General features: G+C 42.7%; 1 protein-coding gene across 13 annotated transcripts in view; it reads right to left on the bottom strand.

Moving 5' to 3' along the window:
* ZDHHC14 (zinc finger DHHC-type palmitoyltransferase 14) overlaps positions 1 to 16,709 on the bottom strand; it is a 126,214-nt gene extending 109,505 nt beyond the window's left edge. For 7 of the 13 annotated variants that reach the window (XM_061624243.1, XM_061624241.1, XM_061624238.1 and 4 more), the window contains exons 1-2: positions 15,670 to 16,547; positions 14,249 to 15,312 (exon numbers count right to left, since the gene is read on the bottom strand). In XM_061624243.1, the coding sequence (XP_061480227.1) occupies positions 14,249 to 14,502 (254 nt within the window). In that variant the 5' untranslated portion in view covers positions 14,503 to 15,312; positions 15,670 to 16,547. The other 6 variants (XM_061624230.1, XM_061624232.1, XM_061624237.1 and 3 more) reach the window with 6 other exon arrangements.
* Between the last annotated feature and the right edge of the window lie 335 nt (positions 16,710 to 17,044).

Raw genomic sequence — 17,044 nt, 5'->3', positions numbered from 1 at the left:
TGACTAACATTCAATTCGGCAGCTTCCCAGGGCCAGTGATCTCCAATCTGAGTTCCCCCACAAACATACAATTACTGACGTTTAAAGCGGTGGCCACAGTTTCTGCAAAAGTAATAAACAAATTTCTGGCCACTTCAGGTACCTGGAAAGAAGTATTCATCTCCTCCCAGAAATCAGAGAAGAAGGTTTGCTGCAAGGTATGGCCTGTCTCTGTTAGTTGAACAAGTTTCAGATAGAACAATCCTAACGGATCTCTGCCTGTTCCATGAATGCGTAACCCAAAGTGTTGCCCAAATTTACTCAAAAAGGCCTGTAGATTATTAATAGTAAAATTTACGTAATTACATTTCCGGGGCCCGCAGTCACTTTGTACTGTGACTTTGGAAAGGTGAGCACTTATCCCAGTAGTTTGCCAAGTGGCCCAGCCTACATAGTTCCAATAAGGACACTGATTTGTACATTCAGTACTGATACCCTTTTCAGGACAAATGTATTTATCATCCCACGTATAAGACTTTTCCCAATCATGATTTCCACATTGCTCAGGCCATTTTGAAATCTCACAAGGTTTGATTTTAACCCATGCTGTAGTATTAGGGGTTGCTAATCTGGTCTGGAACAGTACTCATCCACTCTGCGTGCCTTCCCTCACCTGAAGCCACCATTGGTCAGGACTTTCTTTGGGGTCATAACAAGTTGTCTGGTTTCCCTGAATACAGGCTGAGTAACTAACATTACGAAACTGGCATGTGACAGCTGTCCCTTTACAACTGAATTTACTCTGATAAACTAGAGTGTCCTGGATATTGTTATGGTTCCTAACAGTCTTAATACAAATCCTGCAGGATGGAAGGGTAGTCGTTACACAGTGGGGAGGAAACAACAGCAGCATTAGAATAATCCCAAACTGGAACAGTATAATCAAATAAGATAATTTACAACAGGGCATTCTAGTTGAAGTTAGGCAAATCTGAATCTTCGGGCGGTGTCCCACTACTCTATCCAGGACGGTAGGGGATGCAGCGCCCCCAGCTATTTCGCTCTCTCGGTTGCCGGTCCCGAGGAGGCTTCTCCCGCCGCGTCCCGCGTGGTGGCATCCCTTCTCAGGGTCATCTTCAGGCCTCTCTGGTTGGCAATCGTCCATCCTTCCGGAGAGGCTATTTTAGCGCGACTCCAGTGGATCCAGGTAGGGTTCCCTTCAACCTTTAAGGCAGTAGGGGTAGTTAATAAGACAATAAAAGGCCCTTCCCAAACTTTTCCCAATGCATCTTCCTTGTAACTTTTGACCCATACTGTATCTCCAGGACAGAATCCGTGGACAGGGGTGGTAAGTCCCAAGGGGCTCTGTTCTGTGTATTGACCTATCTCTAGAACGGTTCGGTTTAACTCTCTTAAAATGCGCTTTAGGTTTATTTCCCCCCTTAGTGCCAGGGTATCCACTGCCACAGGCAAAGGTGGTGGCCTCCCGTAAACCAGTTCATATGGGGTGAGACCATTAGTTCCAGGTGTACATCTCATGTGTAACAAAGCCACCAGCAGCATCTGGATCCATTTAGTCTTTGTTTCAGCGCACATTTTCCTGAGGTGCAATTTAAGGGTCTGGGGTGTCATGACAGATCCAGCAAAGCTTATTCTGAAGCTCTGTTACCTTACAGGGATAACTGACAAAAGCGAGGTGATTTCACTGTGATGAAGGACTTATTCATTCGTACAAGATCTGTCCCAAAACAGAGAATGTGTGAAATTGGGGGGGGGGGGGCTCCTAATTACAGTAACAAAGACGATAATGTCCAGAAAGAATTTTCATTGGGGAAGTAAAATGCTTTACTACCATCCACAATTTATAAATTAATTTAGAGAAACCAGAGGAGCATCTCTGATTGACTGTGATGCTGTTTATACACTAGTTCAACTGGGGGATTGAAGAATTCATCCTCCTGCCCCTATAACAGGTATACAGGTTTTCTTCTTAATGGACAACTCAGCAGGCAGCACGTTGAGGACCGAACGCTGAGCTCCGGAGTCCAGAAGGCCCTTGATTTTCCTGCCTCCCACAGTGATTTCCAGTACGGGGTCGGGAGGCAGAATGCCCCGTAGGCATCCTCAGTCTTCTGTATAATAGTCTTCTGCAGTCATGGTCCGAGCAGGCTGCTGCGTCTGGGAAGACGATAATGCCTGATGGTTGAGCCCTCCTCGTCCCCTTTCCTGACCTCGGCCTCTGCCGGGTCTAATGCCTCAGCCATAACTTCTCCACTGTTCCCGGGGACTTTCTGAACATTAGTTTTTCCAATGGCCTTCCTTTTTACAATATGCACATTGATTACGTCCTAAAGATGGACGAGGGTGTGGGAATTGTTCCCGTGACTCCTGGGGCCTCAGGACAGCTGCAAGAAGATTAGCTTTTTCCTTCATCCGTTTCGCTTGTTCCCGCTTCTCTTCCACATCTCGATTGAGAAATACTTTATCTGCTAGAACCTTCAACTGTCTGAGGGGCATTCCTTCGAAGCCCTCGGCCTTCTGTAACTTCTTTCTGATGTCTGGTGCTGATTGGGACACGAAGGCCAGCACCACTGTCTGTCGGTTCCTTTCATCCTCAGGGTCAATGGGGGTGTATCTCCGGTATGCCTTAAAAAGTCGTTCAAGAAAAGCCCCAGGGCTTTCATCCTTTTCCTGAACTACATCGTGGATCTTTTGCATGTTCATCATTCGCTTTCGCCCTTTCTTCACTGCCTCCACAAAGGCTTGTTGATACTGACGCATAGCGGTGCGGTCCGCTCCACTAGAAAGGTCCCATCGAGGGTTCACAGTCGGAGCATATCTGGCTATATACATTGTTCGATCTTCATCTCTCACGCCTTCCTGCCTGGCAATCTTGCCTGCAGCCTCTTCTAAGTTGACCTGAATTTGCATTCTTTGCTCAGTAGTCATCAAATATCCCTGTAACTGTTGTATATCAGACCAGGTGGGGTTCTGGGCTGACACTATGCCTTCAACCATGTCCACAAATTTCTCCGGTTCCTCCTCATATGATGGTCCATGATTTTTCCAGTTAAGCAAATCGGAGGAACTAAATGGCACATACGTGAAAGTATTGACTGATTTATAGGCTACTTTGCCGGGATCAATTGGGTCTGGGGCGGGGATCATAGCTGGGACCGTACGAACAGGCAGGATTCTAGAGCTTTCGGAATTTCTTTCATGAATACTCTCGGGATTGGGTTTCCCTAATCCCTTTTCTATTAGCCGAATGGACCTTCGGGGATTCTCAATGCCCTCCTCTAAGGGGCTTCCTTGGCTTTCTTCTCTGGGTAAGGGCTGGTACAAGGATTTTTCTGGCGTCTCAGTTATAAGGGGTAACGGAGTTAACGGTGCCGAAGGTGGGCAAGGACACACATATGGTGGGGGTGATTCTTCAGGTTGATTTTCTAGAACAGGTTTTTCTGGTTTCTCGGCCTGGCCTTCTGAGGCAGCCTTCTGTTTCCAGGTGACAGTATAATCAAGATCAGGCTGCATCTTGGCCTTCTGGTTTATTTCACGGCCTGTCTTAGAAGTCTTCTTGACCTGAGTTAACATAATCGTGGCGGCGTTCTCCACCCACTTCTTTGCCCAAGGTGGCGGATTACTTGCCACTTTCCTTCACCCTTTCACATAAGGAATATCTTCAGGGCATCCGGGATTGCCTTCTACTGTAACTACATTCCAGAGGCGGGAAATGATGGGGCCATAGAAAGTGCCCTCTGCTGGCCAGTCTACTAAGGGCCCAAGTCTAGGGCAGTCCCAGGAACATTTAGTCTTCATGGTCTGCACATTGCAGATACTGGTATCAAAGACTTCAGGAAAGTGTTTGACTATGAGAGCCAAAGGGGTTGAAGAGCCTCCCCCCATCCTGACCTAACTCCTTCCTAACCTAATCAATTCAGGATAGTGGATAACACACAGAGAAGGGAGGGGGCACAGGACACAAGTCGCCTATAGGAATTGGGGGAAGCGACTTGCTGAGGTAAAGGTTACAGGCACGCTCCGCTGCCCACATCCCCCGGACTTTCAAGACACCCAAAGGCGTCCCAGGACTAGTACGTCCAACGGCCAGACGTGGAAATCGAGCGGTCAGTCACACACTCACCAAGCACATGACAAGAAACCCCCCTTCCCAAACCTCCCGACAGAGAAACAGAAATGGAGGTTGATCAGACCCCCCTTCGATCCACTGGGATCGGCTGGCAGGCAGAAACAGGACAGAACAGAAAGGGATCCCTTAATACTCGCCTGACGGTGAACACCTCCGGTACTGGTTTAAAGCGATCTGGACCGAACTTCTGGAAGGCCTCCGTTGGTTCCGTGTCGCTCCCCGGCCTCCTCCCTAGCCCAGCCAGGCATCAGCAACTGCTGAAGGCGCGCTCCCTGCAGAGTAGTGAAGCGATCCGGGTAACCGCGCGGTCCAAGGAAGGTGCAGGGGAAATATCCCTGACCGAGAACTCCGCTGTAGGACAAGGGGGAATACCCTTGACCTTATGTCCCTGTTCGGGCGCCAAATGTTAAGGTAAGAATTGGAGTCTCAGGCCCAAGTTCGGTTCATCAGATAACTTTATTGCTAGCAAGGGCACAGCGGGATTTGTCCACCAAAACTGTGCCTCCTGACAGTTGAGGCACAGCTCTTTTATTGGGTTACAGACAACAGAAAAGATACATTGGTGAGTGTGTTGCACAAAACATAACTGTATAGCTGGTAATTTTCCATTCCTAGAACAATCCTCTGCGCTTGCGCCTCCTTCTGGTCTACGTGCTGAATCCTTCTTTGCTAATGGCGTCCATTAACCCTTACAGTAGCAAGGAGAGGAACCTCAATAGTTCCCACAATCTGTTCTATCACCCTTCTTAAAAAGGGTGATAATAAGTCTTCCAGGATCTCCTCCCTTATCCAGATTTTTTCGATGAGCTTATGAAGTTGTTGTGTAAGTTCAGGCTCACCTTCTTTAAAGACTTCAGCAGGAATCCCATTGGGGCCACTAGCTTTGTTGTTCTTCATTTGATTGATGGCTTTACTGACTTCACCCAAATTAGGGGATACTGCAAGCTTGTCTCTAGTTTGTTGTTGTGGAATTTGCAAGAAGACCTCATCAGCCATAATAGAGTTACGATTAAGGAGGTCGTGGTAATGCTCTTTCCAACACAGTGCAATAGACTCTTTGTCCTTAAGGAGTTTGCTACCATCCATTGAACGTAAGGGATTTGTACCGTAATTTGTTGGTCCATAGATGGCCTTTGTGGCATTAAAAAAGCCCAGTGCATTGTAAGCATCTGCAAAGGGCTGGATTTCTTGAGCTTTCTTTATCCACCAGGCATTCTTAAGTTCTCTAGTTCTTCTTTGGACCTTAGCCTTTGCACTGGCATAGAGTTTTTTCTTAGCAGCACAATTAATGTCTTTCTGCCATATCTGGAAGGCTTTCCTTTTCTTGTCAATGATATGTTCAATCTCACTATCATTCTCATCAAACCAATCCTGATGTTTCTTAGTTTGGTATCCAATAGTTTGTTCACATGCTGCAATAATGGATATCTTCAGTTTAATCCAGTGTTCCTCGACATTTTCAAGGAGTTCCATCGGTAGATGTTTCTTGAGAGTTGTTTGAAAGCAGGCTTGCTTAATAGGATCTTGAACGGCATGGATGTTCATTTTATGCCTTGGTTTTCTTCCTTGGAGCCTACATTGAGGAGCAATATTAATGGCCATAGTGGATCGAATTAATCGGTGATCTGTCCAGCAGTCATCAGCACTCATCATGGCCCTAGTGAGGAGTACAACACGATGATCTCTGGCACTGACAATTACATAATCCAGGAGATGCCAGTGTTTTGACCGAGGGTGCTTCCATGATGTTTTAAATTTATTTTTCTGATGAAAGAGTGTGTTTGTAATAACAAGCTTATGCTCTGCACATTTAGTCAGAAGTAGAATGCCATTCAGGTTGCTATATCACTACTTGAAGCTTCACCACCACATACCTTTCGTGCATTACAAAAGGATCACCACACCACATTTAGAAAATGCAAACATCTTTATAAACAAGATAGTATCACTGGTCTAAAGTACATAACTTACTTCTGCATTAAAAGTATCACAAATATCCTGATTATTTTTGCTAATTAGACTCAGGGGAGGAGAGAATGGTATATATTGGTGTCAGGAAAGATACAACACTATTGCACTATTTTTAATAAAAGAAAAGAAACTGTCCTCTTGCAGCTTTTTGTTCATCTGTTCCATTACAAACAATAGAATTTCAAGAACAATAAGTCATTTACTAGAAGTGTAGTATCACTGAGTAAGGAACAAAGACATGGAAGCACCCATTGTTAATATATAATGTGTCTCCACTAATGTCTCAAACAGTACATAAAGGCTTGTATGGGTAGATGCTATAAAATATTCACACAAACATTTTAATCATGTTTCCATTACAAGAAAGTGTCATTAAGATGTACTGTTTTTCAATGTGTTCCTATATGTAATTAAACAAATCTCAAAATCATGTGCTTATAGAACAGCAATTAGGTTTTATTTCAAAATAATCCAAGGACTGCATCTTTACAGTCTTTATTACTACTTTTAAGTTATTGGCCTGGCTCAGACCACAATAACCTTAGTTTGATAAAACATTTCTTATTGGCCTTGTGATCATGCATTCCCTTCTCTCCCACTCCCTTACAAACCTAGATTCAAGGAAGATTTTTTAAAATCCAGCCTCCCATGATATTACAACAGGAAAACTAAGGCTTAAGCAGTATCTACAAAACCGGAGCAGATTGTAACATCTGAACCCAACACATTCACAAAGAAATGAGACTGAGGCAGCAACAGCCTGTATGATCTGAATCCAGGCACTACATACGTCTGGTAGATGATATGACTACTTCCTACATCAGCACCACTGGTTCCAGGATGTGTAGAGGGAACTAGAAGTGGCTTATTATCAGTTGCATTGTCAACCTTGTTAGGTAAGAAGTTGCATGAAACCTTTTAAAACTAATCCAGTCTTCCCCAACCTGGTGCTGTCCGATGCCCATTATACCTGACCATATTGACTGGGGTTGAACAGGAACTAGAAGGCTTGGCCAGGAATTCCACTCAATAAAAAAAGAACTAATATAACAAAGGTTACCCAACGGGCGTGTGAAAAACAACTAGATGTACTATAGCCCAAGTAGAGGGGAAATGTATTTAGAAAAATATTCCAGATTGGAGACAGATTTCAACAGGACTAAAGAATTCATTTTATAATAACCACATTTAATAAGATCTCATAAAAAATGCATACGGAAAAACCTACTCACCACATGCTCAGAGGCACATTACCAAATTCTTCCAAGCTACACAGGAAGTGAATTGGACTGTGAAAGACCAACCCAAATTGGGTTTGCATTTTGACAAATTTGTAGGGCAGTACAGTATCTCAGAGAGAAGGTCAGGTTTCCTGCTCCCCTGGTGCATTCATTATTATAGCTGCCCAATTTCCCTGCTTTTTATAGTTTGATAGAAATATCTGTTGGCTATAGATACATTCTTAAACCACAAGCTTTTTTGTCTATTAGTGAATTTCTCTTTTTAATCTGGGAGATAAGAAATGGGATCTTGTGCAAGCTTGCCGAGAATGGATTAATCATTTGCATGCTTATTGAGTTCAGTGCTGGTATAGCACAGTGGGGAGGAGAGCCTGGCTGGGAGTCCAGTGAGTGGCTCAGGGGTTACGTGCCCTGCCACCTGTGCAGCTGTGGGCAAGCTGCATAGTCCCAAGAAGCCCAGTTGTCCCCTGGCTGGCAGTTGCAGACAAGGAAAGGCTGGCTTGTGCAGCTGTGGCAAGCTGAGCAGGACCTAGCTAGCTGGGGAGGACTAGCCCCAGAGGGAGGCAATAGTAAACCTCCTCTGAATACTGCTTACCATGAAATCCCTATTCATACGGTAGCCATAAATCGGGATCGACTTGAAGGCAGTCCATTTCCATTTTGAGTTCAGTGGGATTAGCTCCCCTGCAATCATGCTTAGGATAGGTGAAACTGATCACAGGGGATGGGGAGGGGAGGAGGGAAATGGGAGCAGGCAGGAGGGGGAGGGGAGGAGGACAGGTTTGATCATTTGCATGTTTATTGAGTTCAGTGGGATTTACTCCCATGCAATCATGCTTAGGATAGGTAAAACTGATCGGGGGAAGGGAGGGACAGCTGCAGTGGGCAGGGAAGGAGGAAGAAGGAAAAGGGGAGGGGAGGAGAAAGGGAGAGGGGAAGGAGTGGAAAGCTAGGTCTGATCATTTGCATGTTTATTGAGTTTAATGGGGTTTACTCCTATGTAATCATGATTAGGATAGGTAAAACTGACCATGGGGGAGAAGCAGGGGAGGGGAGAGGAGAGGGGGGGAGAAGCAGGGGAGGGGAGATGGGAGCAGGAGGAAGAGAAGGGTGAAGGAGGGGATTGGAGGGGGAGGGCAGGTTTGATCATTTGCATGCTTATTGAGTTCAGTAGTACTTACTCCCGTGCAATCATGCTTAAGATAGGTAAAACTGACCATGGGGAGGGGGAAGGAGGGGATTGGAGGGGGAGGGAAGGGGCAAGAGGGAGGGAATAGGAGGGAGTAGAAAGGAGATGTGTTTGATCAGTTGCATGCTTTTTGAGTTCAATGGGATTTATTTCTGTGCAATCATGTTTGAAAATGGAAATGGACTGCCTTCAAGTCGATCCCGACTTATGCAGACCCTATGAATAGGGTTTTCATGGTAAATGGTATTCAGAGGTGGTTTTACCATTGCCTTCCTCTGAGGCTGAGAGGCAGTGACTGGCCCTAGGTCACCCAACAAGCTTCATGGCTGTGTGGGGATTTGAACCCTGGTGTCTCAGGTCATAGTCCAACACTGACCTGGGGGAGGAGCAGGGAGGGTAGGAGGAGGGAAGGAGATTGGATGGGTGGGCACTGGGCAGAGGGGAAGCCCCTTTCTTTTCCAAAAGGAAAACATTATGAACAATTGCATTGCTTTTCAGGTTTCCCCCACTTTTTTATTCTACAACAGGCACATGTAGCCTCCCACCCAAATTTAAACCAAAGATGTCCCTGGCCACATCCACACCAGACCTTTATTTCACTTTGGACAGTCATGGCTCTTCTCAAAGAATCCTGGGAAGTGTAGTTGGTGAAGGGTACTGAGAGTTGCTAGGAGATGCCCTGTTCCTCTCACAGAGCTTCAATCAGAGCAGCTGTTAAACTACTCTGGCTGTTCAATCAGAGCAGCTGTTAAACTACTGGAGCTCTCTCAGGGGAATAGGAGTCTCCGCTCAGCACCCTTCACAAACTACACTTCCCAGGATTCTCTGAGGGAAGCCATGACTGTCTCACATGAAATCAAAGTATGGTGTGGTGTGGCCCCCTGATTAGGCAAGCCAAGCAGCTGTGAGTCTGGCTTTTAGAACACTGACAGTTGGTTCTTACTGAGCATGTCCGACATTATTATTCAGATCAATGCAAAATTTATTAAATTAATTAAAGATCAGCCACACATTTTTTTAACTTTCAAACTACAGAAGATGAAGGTCAGAGTATGGGGCAAGGTCAGTAACAGGATTACAGGTCCTCTGTGAACATGGCTGATTTTAAATGAATTTCAACAGATTATGAGAACTCTGAGAGAAAAAAGCCCAAAAGGGCTCTGTTTTCTCTCTCTCTCTCTCTCGACTTTGAACTCTCGATTCCTTCTGACTGTTTTGTTCATCGCCATGAAAATTGAGAGGGTTGTTAAGCAAGTGTTTCTGAGTTCAGGACTATAAGTTTTGTAAAGGTTTGTTTTGAAATGAGCTTATGGGAAGCATTGGAATGGCATGGGGGTAAATATTAGTTTGCCTCTAATGCTCAAGGTGCTGAAGGTAACACTTGTACATCAGAGGTGAACTATAATAGTCATTCCAAACAACTCCTGTACTGTACAATCACTCTGTGGCAGACTGTCACCAGATCTGCCACCAGGGTTAGTTAATAGTTAAGCCAAAGGTGATCTGAAGTTTGTTTTGTCAAAATTTGTCCACTACTTTTCTGTTAAAGAAACAAAAGTATGAGTGGATGTAAAACCTAGTTGAAAGATGATCTGAAGTTTGTTTTGTCAAAATTTGTCCACTACTTTTCTGTTAAAGAAACAAAAGTATGAGTGGATGTAAAACCTAGTTGAAACTGACAACACAAAGTTGTTTTTGTCCGTACATATAAAGAACTCATAATAAGATAGGACCCTCTAAGATAATTTTTTGGAAGTGAGGTTATCCAAATTTTGGCTTAATGATACCAAAATTATTCATTTACCACTGAGTATCCTGAGATTGCTAATGAAGCAATATCTGTCATGCTACCATGTGGTAGTACATACCTTTATGAGACAGATTTTTCAGCAATGACTACTATGAAGACTAAATACAGTAGGAGACTATGGAGTGATAATGATCTGAGACTACATCTGACAACCTTCAAACCCTACATTGACCCACTTGTTGGCAAAATGCAAGCTCAGCCATCCCACTGATATTTGTTAAAATGGACTTTATCATTAATAAAACTCTTTAAAATATTCATAGTTTGTTATATCTAACACTGCTTGTGTAATCTTATGTTTTTAGAATAAATTGTATATTTTATAAAGTAATATCCTGTGATCAGATTATTGGTGTTCTTACATTTCCATTAAAAAGGAGAATAACTTTATAAGCACTATAAATATTCCAACAAATTCCACGTTAATAGGGGTGAAGTAAATTTTTGCTTGGATGTTTCAAATAATGGTTATAAAAATAAAACTTGCAGTGAAAAATGAATGAAACTGACAGCTGCCAAACCTAAGGTCCAAAATTCATGTGACAATAAATTGGTGGATACCAAGTAAATTTGGACTTGTGGGTCACCATACCAAAAAGGTTGGGAACCACTCTGCTAGAGTACATGAGAGAAAAAAGCCTGCTTTAAAGCATTTCAGATTCCTCTTTGCAGAACAAGAATACACATTTTACCGTGCGAGAAAGATGTTTTGAGAGCTTAATTATTAAATGTCCACAATTTTAAAATATATCCTACCAAGAAAGGCACTACTCTGTATACTATGTGATAATAAATCACACAATGCTCATTAAATTTCCATAACTGCTTTTAATAACCTGTTCCTGTATGCCACTATACCTTCACGTTCACACACATATGATGCTCAGAACTTCTACCACATGCATTTACTTTTTTGTATGAAAAAATAAAGAGGGGGAATCATTGCAAGTTACTTAATATTGGTGCACTTGCATCAGTAACAGATTATACCAGTGCTAAATGGTGTGTCCTAGAAAAAAATTAGCAGCATGTGCTTGTGTATTTATTGCAAAACATTCTTAACAAGCAGCATAGTGTACAAAGATATGGAAAACCATAAACAATTATGTGGAATAGAAATGAGTTACTTCTGTGACGTGTTTTGATAAGATTGGATATCAATAGGCCTAAATCAAATTAAATTGCAGCTCCATATAAATGACAACAACATTAGAGTGATAGAAAATAATTGCCAACCTTATGACATCAAATCAAAACAAGAGTCCTAACAGAGCAAGACAGTATTTTGCTTTTTGCATGTAGGACATTTGAAACAAATTGATCCTTACATGCAAATAATGGTAAAGTAACTAGGTGATGACTTTAGTTCCTCATGACATACATATGGTTTGTCTTTTAGCCATCAGATTCACAGAGTTGGTGTCCCATTTTATTATTATGCAGATTACTTGAAATCTACTTTACTACAGATTAGCCTCTCTCAATACACATCACACCACTTACAAATTAGGACAACATCTTTGCTTTATAACTTTTCAAGTGAATCCTGAAGTCGTACAGTGTTCCCATGCATCAGCAAACTGGTACATTCATGAAGGAGTGAGTGGTCACTTAAAAGTGGAGGTATTTTTGGGTTTCCTGTGCACATTTTCTCATTACTCACTCAAAAGCTGATGTACTGAAAAATCCATTAAGTCTATCTCTCTGAAAGGTGCATATCAGAATGCTTGATGAGACTAAAACAACAACAGACAACAACAAAGCAGGATAAATGAAAGGCAACTAGGGCATTACCTTCCTGCAGCTGAAAATATTGGACGTGGTATTTATCCTCCTACTTTGTGTTGGACCAATAGTCTCCCAACAATAATGTCCATCTACATGGCAAGTGTTTCCAGAGCTATATCACACATTATGCTTTTAACAGATAGGTGCAAAAACAAAAAACCAGACCCATCTGTTTATGCAAATTTGAAGTTACCACCAGTTGTTTCTCAAAAAACTCTTTCAATTTCTGCAAATCAGAGATGATAACATGCCAAATGTACAAGATCACTTATCTGGAGATATAAAATACTAATTTTGCCAAGAATCTCTTTCAGTCATTTCTGTCTAGTTCATCCCTTATATTTACACAGTGGGGTCCTTTGGGAGGAAGGGCGGGAAAGAAAAGACACATCTCTTTCTATCAATGAAAAAGGGATCAGTGACTCCACCAAAAACCTGCTCCTATGGAAAAACTTGTCCACAAGCATGAAAAATACTTTTAAGTGCGATTATGTTTATGTTTACTCAAGAGTAGGTCCACTGTATCAATGGGACTTTCTAATAAAAATGGTTGGTTTAACCATTTGCTATTCGTTTGTTCCAAACGTTAATGTATATTTTAAAAAAACAAGTAGGCGCTAGAACTGTATGTCAGATATTAATGTTCAGCATTTTAACTGAGATAAACAAATAAGTGGACCCTGCAAACTTCCTTCTCAAAATGTTTCCACTGCATGAAAGAATTGTTCACAGTTCAGTTCATATAATCTTATCTACTAAATGAGCTATCAAAGCTTTTAATGGGAAAATTATATCAGGATTTACAATTACCACCATTTCCCCTATTGAGGCCCAAACTGCATACCTGTAGAAAACATTTCTACATGCTATAAATTAAAAGCTCCACTTCAGAACATAAGAAAAGCCTGAACGATCAAGCCAGTGGCCCATCTAGTATAGTACCCTGTTCTGAAAATGGCCAACCAGATGCCTATAGGAAGCCCAAATCAAGATCTGAGCGTAACAGCATCTGTCATAAATACTGAAACCACTGCAAAGCAAAATTATTACACATTATATTATCCTGAAGCCAGCAAGCCTTCCATAAACACAACTTTATGACACCACAGTACAACCAGGCACAAGGTAGAAATGAAACAAGAAAAGGTGTGCATACTAGCACTTCTTCTCACATTTCATCACTTGCAGGCATGTTACACATATCCCATATTTACACACTATTTCTTGGTCAGTTACAGCTTTTTATTTTTTAAAAATACTGAATTTACATATTTGCACATTCCACAGGCACATGAATACCAGGTGCTACAAAGGTGAGCAGACAAGACCTTGAAGCTAACCAATGTTGTGAAAGGTCAGAAACAATCCTCTTCACCCCTCAAAAGAGAAGTAAGGTATTTATGATGAACAGGTAATTTCCAAAATGTATGTTTCCTTTTAAAAAAATTTTTTTAAAACCCTTCTATCAACAAAAGGAAGAATGTTGGAACAATGGCTGAGAAGAGTAATATTGTGAAATGTTTGTCTGGCTAGTCTAATCACAGAAAGTTTTTCAACTCTTGGATGAAGTTTTAACTTTTATCTAAGTAAAACAAGCAGTAACATCCTGAGCAGATCATGCAACCAAGTGCAAACTGCACAGTTCTACAGACTACATCTACTGGCAGACTAATAAGGTGGTCCATACATACCTTAATATAGAGCAGCTCACTTGAAGGAGATGAAGCAATAGTTTGATTTTAAGTGTAAACAGCTAGTTCCTTATTATCTTGCTGGGACTTCTTTCAGAGATACAATATATTTTTTTCCTTTTTAAAACTCAAGTATGTTCAGCTTTGTGCAAATTATGTGAGAAAAAATGAATAAAGAAAAGACGGAAATAACTACCATAGTCCTCACTGAAATGTTAACATGGACATATTGATATGTAACATGGACATGCACAAGAAAGTTAAGAATGACTATTTTAAATTTCAGCTTAAGTGGAAAATAGAGTATTTAGTCTCAAGGCCTCCAACAATCTGTGATAATAATATAGTAGAATGACAACAGAAATCTCTTTCGAAAAGCTGTATCATTATGCAAAGAGGTAAAGAAAGGAAAATTTTAATGCCACTTACTCAAATGCGAAGAACAGTCCACTGGTAACCAAGATAAGAACAAGAGTCAGGTAGAAGACTCCAGACTGGCGAGCCATCATGATCCTTCCATTGCAAAAGAATTTGTTTCTTCCAGGGAAAACCTCCCATTTTCTCTTGGAAGCTGCTTTCTTTTTCTTATGAGGAGACTCCATGGGAGAAGAGGAGCTGTGAGTGCTGATCTGACTGTATTCACAGTCTTTCATGGGACCTCCTCCACCACCTCCAGGAGTCATCAAGGTTGAATATGGAGGGGAGTAACCCACAAAAACAACTCGGGTCAGATGTTTCCCAGAAGCCACTATTAGTATTTATCAGTTTATCAAGGCATTATACAAACTCCAGTTAACATGTGAGAGCCAAAAGCTGTCATTCCAAAAGTCAAAAGCAGTCTTTCCCTTCTTCACAATGAAATAAAAACAGTTCAAAATAGTCCTTCAGAAGCACATAATCATACAACAAAACAGTAACTAGAAAAAGTGAATATATAAATCAACTGCCAAATAAACATAACACTTTAAAGGGATTTTGAAGCATTGTGCCTTTTGTTTAGCAAACTGCTCAGTTTTTAGATCATATCCACATCTTTAAGAATGTTTTGGTCAACTAGCACTTTGTAACTTCCTTTCACATTTAGTTAAGATCCTTTACGCAAATTGTTTTACAAAAATTAAAATTCCTATTAATTCTTCCAAATACATGAATCCAAACCCAGCCATCAATAACATCTGATTTTCTCTTAGATTCTGCAGTTCACTGTTGACTCTTGTCTCTGAATGACAACACAGTTAGTTCCTATTTTAGAAACGAAAGTTTCTAAGCTTGGAAGAAATATGGTCGATATCCATCTCCAGGAAAAAATAATATATGGCATTTTTAGAGCCAGTCTTCATTTTTATTTGCAAGCAAGTATCTTGTTTACCCTTACTTCCCTTGTTTCCGGAAAAAAAATTGATTGCAGGGGAAAGAGATGCAAGGAAGCCACTTTATATTATAAATCCCTTCTGCTGCTTTCTCTTCTGTTGCTCTTGTGAAGCCTTTCAGGCCTTTAGATAAGGAAATAAAGAAGATTCTCTCCGAAACACATTCTAGCTTCGAGACATAAATTAGTCAGATGCTGAGGACACCCATCCCAGAAGGTATCGGGCTGGCATCCCACCCACCCGTTTCCTTCAAACTATTGTCGGACCCAAAGCTGCACCACACCCTGCCCCAACCCCAGCGTTACCTTCGATTGATCACGTCGAGGAAGAGAGTAGAGGCTCTTGACTTTTCCCCTCCCACTTTATCTAGGTTTATCCCCAGTAACCAGCCCAAGAAGTAGCAGCAGCAGCTTTTTTCCCTCTTCATCACGAAGGGATGATGTGGGAGAGAAACAATCGGAAACACAATGACAATCTCACCCGAAAACAACTCACAGCGACAGCAGCTCCTTCCTCTTTCTCTCGCCTCCCAATATTAACGCGCCCCCGTTCAAAACCAGATGAAGGCGATGGAGGCAGAAACGCGCGAGGCTGGGAGGAACGGGTGGGTGGGTGTAGGCGCGGTTATAAAATAGTCGCCCTCACACGAACCCTGTTCTTCGGTCTCTCCGTTCTTCGGTCACTTCTTTTGCTGAAGGGACGGCAGAAGTCACTTCTTATTACACAGGCTGGAGGAAGAAGGGGCGAGATTTCTTCTCTCAAACCATACATGGAGAAGCTCCACCAGGGGAGGTCAGGTTCACAGCGACCGGCGGCAGACCGACTACCAGCCGCAGCTGCTGCCGCCGCCGCCTCCTCCTCTTCTGCAGCCCCTTCCTCCTCCTCGGGATTTGCCTTTCAGTTTCATTGCCTAGCTCTGGAAGGCGGCAGTAACTCTGCCTGTGAGTGTCCGCCTAACTGAGCTCCCTCGCGGCCAGGGAGGAAAGAGCGCCCGCCCGCCCAGTATGCGTGTGTCTCTCTTTCAATCCCTTCGCCAGACAAAGCGGCCAGCCTTTGTTTGTTTTATTCCATCTCTTCGGGTGAGCCCCACGCTCTCTCTGCCTCGTCCTCCTCTATCCCCAAACCACGCAACAGCAGCGAGAGCGGAGGTCGTGCAGGTTTCCCAGGGCGCGAACAGTCTCCAACCGGCTGTCTTCAGCGGCCGGTGGCAATATCTCTTCCTGCCAACTCCAACCGGCAGCAACGGGAACGACCGCCTTACGCTACTGCTCTTCTTCTCTTCCCCCTCCTTTCTCCACCCCTATCTTAGCTCCCAACCGCGGTACGCAAAAGAGGTGATCCCTTTCCCCTCCAACGTTAGCCTACCTCTGAGAAGAAGACGCAAGGTTCCGCTTCCCCTTTGTTCGCATTCCCCCACCCCGCTCATTCTCGCGCGGTCTTCTGGGAAATGTAGTCCAATGACTTTCTTCTTCGTTTACAGACCGTAGATATTTTTCCAAACGCATCTTCAATAAGGGGAAGTGAGATTAGCCGTTGAAGAAAAGGAACAGGACTACAAATATCAGAGCACCGTCAGAGTTTCCCCCTTCTCCGGCTTCTACTGCTTTCTTGTACTGTAAATAATCTTTACGGCGACGAATTCTGAGGAGGAACAGAAGCGGAGAGAGCTGAGCAGTAGTTTAAAGAAAGGGAGGTGGAATAGAAGAGCAGTAGGAGGGAATGTTTTTTTAAATTAATTTGGAATATACATATTACAATGATACATTGTTGTTGTTATGTGCCTTCAAGTCGATTACGACTTATGGCGACCCTATGAATCAGCGACCTCCAACAGCATCTGTCATGAACCACCCTG

Source organism: Rhineura floridana, chromosome 4 (genome assembly GCF_030035675.1).
Source record: "Rhineura floridana isolate rRhiFlo1 chromosome 4, rRhiFlo1.hap2, whole genome shotgun sequence".
NCBI lineage: Eukaryota > Metazoa > Chordata > Lepidosauria > Squamata > Rhineuridae > Rhineura > Rhineura floridana.
The sequence above is the reverse complement of the archived record's forward strand: the minus strand, read 5'-3'. Positions and strand labels throughout refer to the sequence as shown.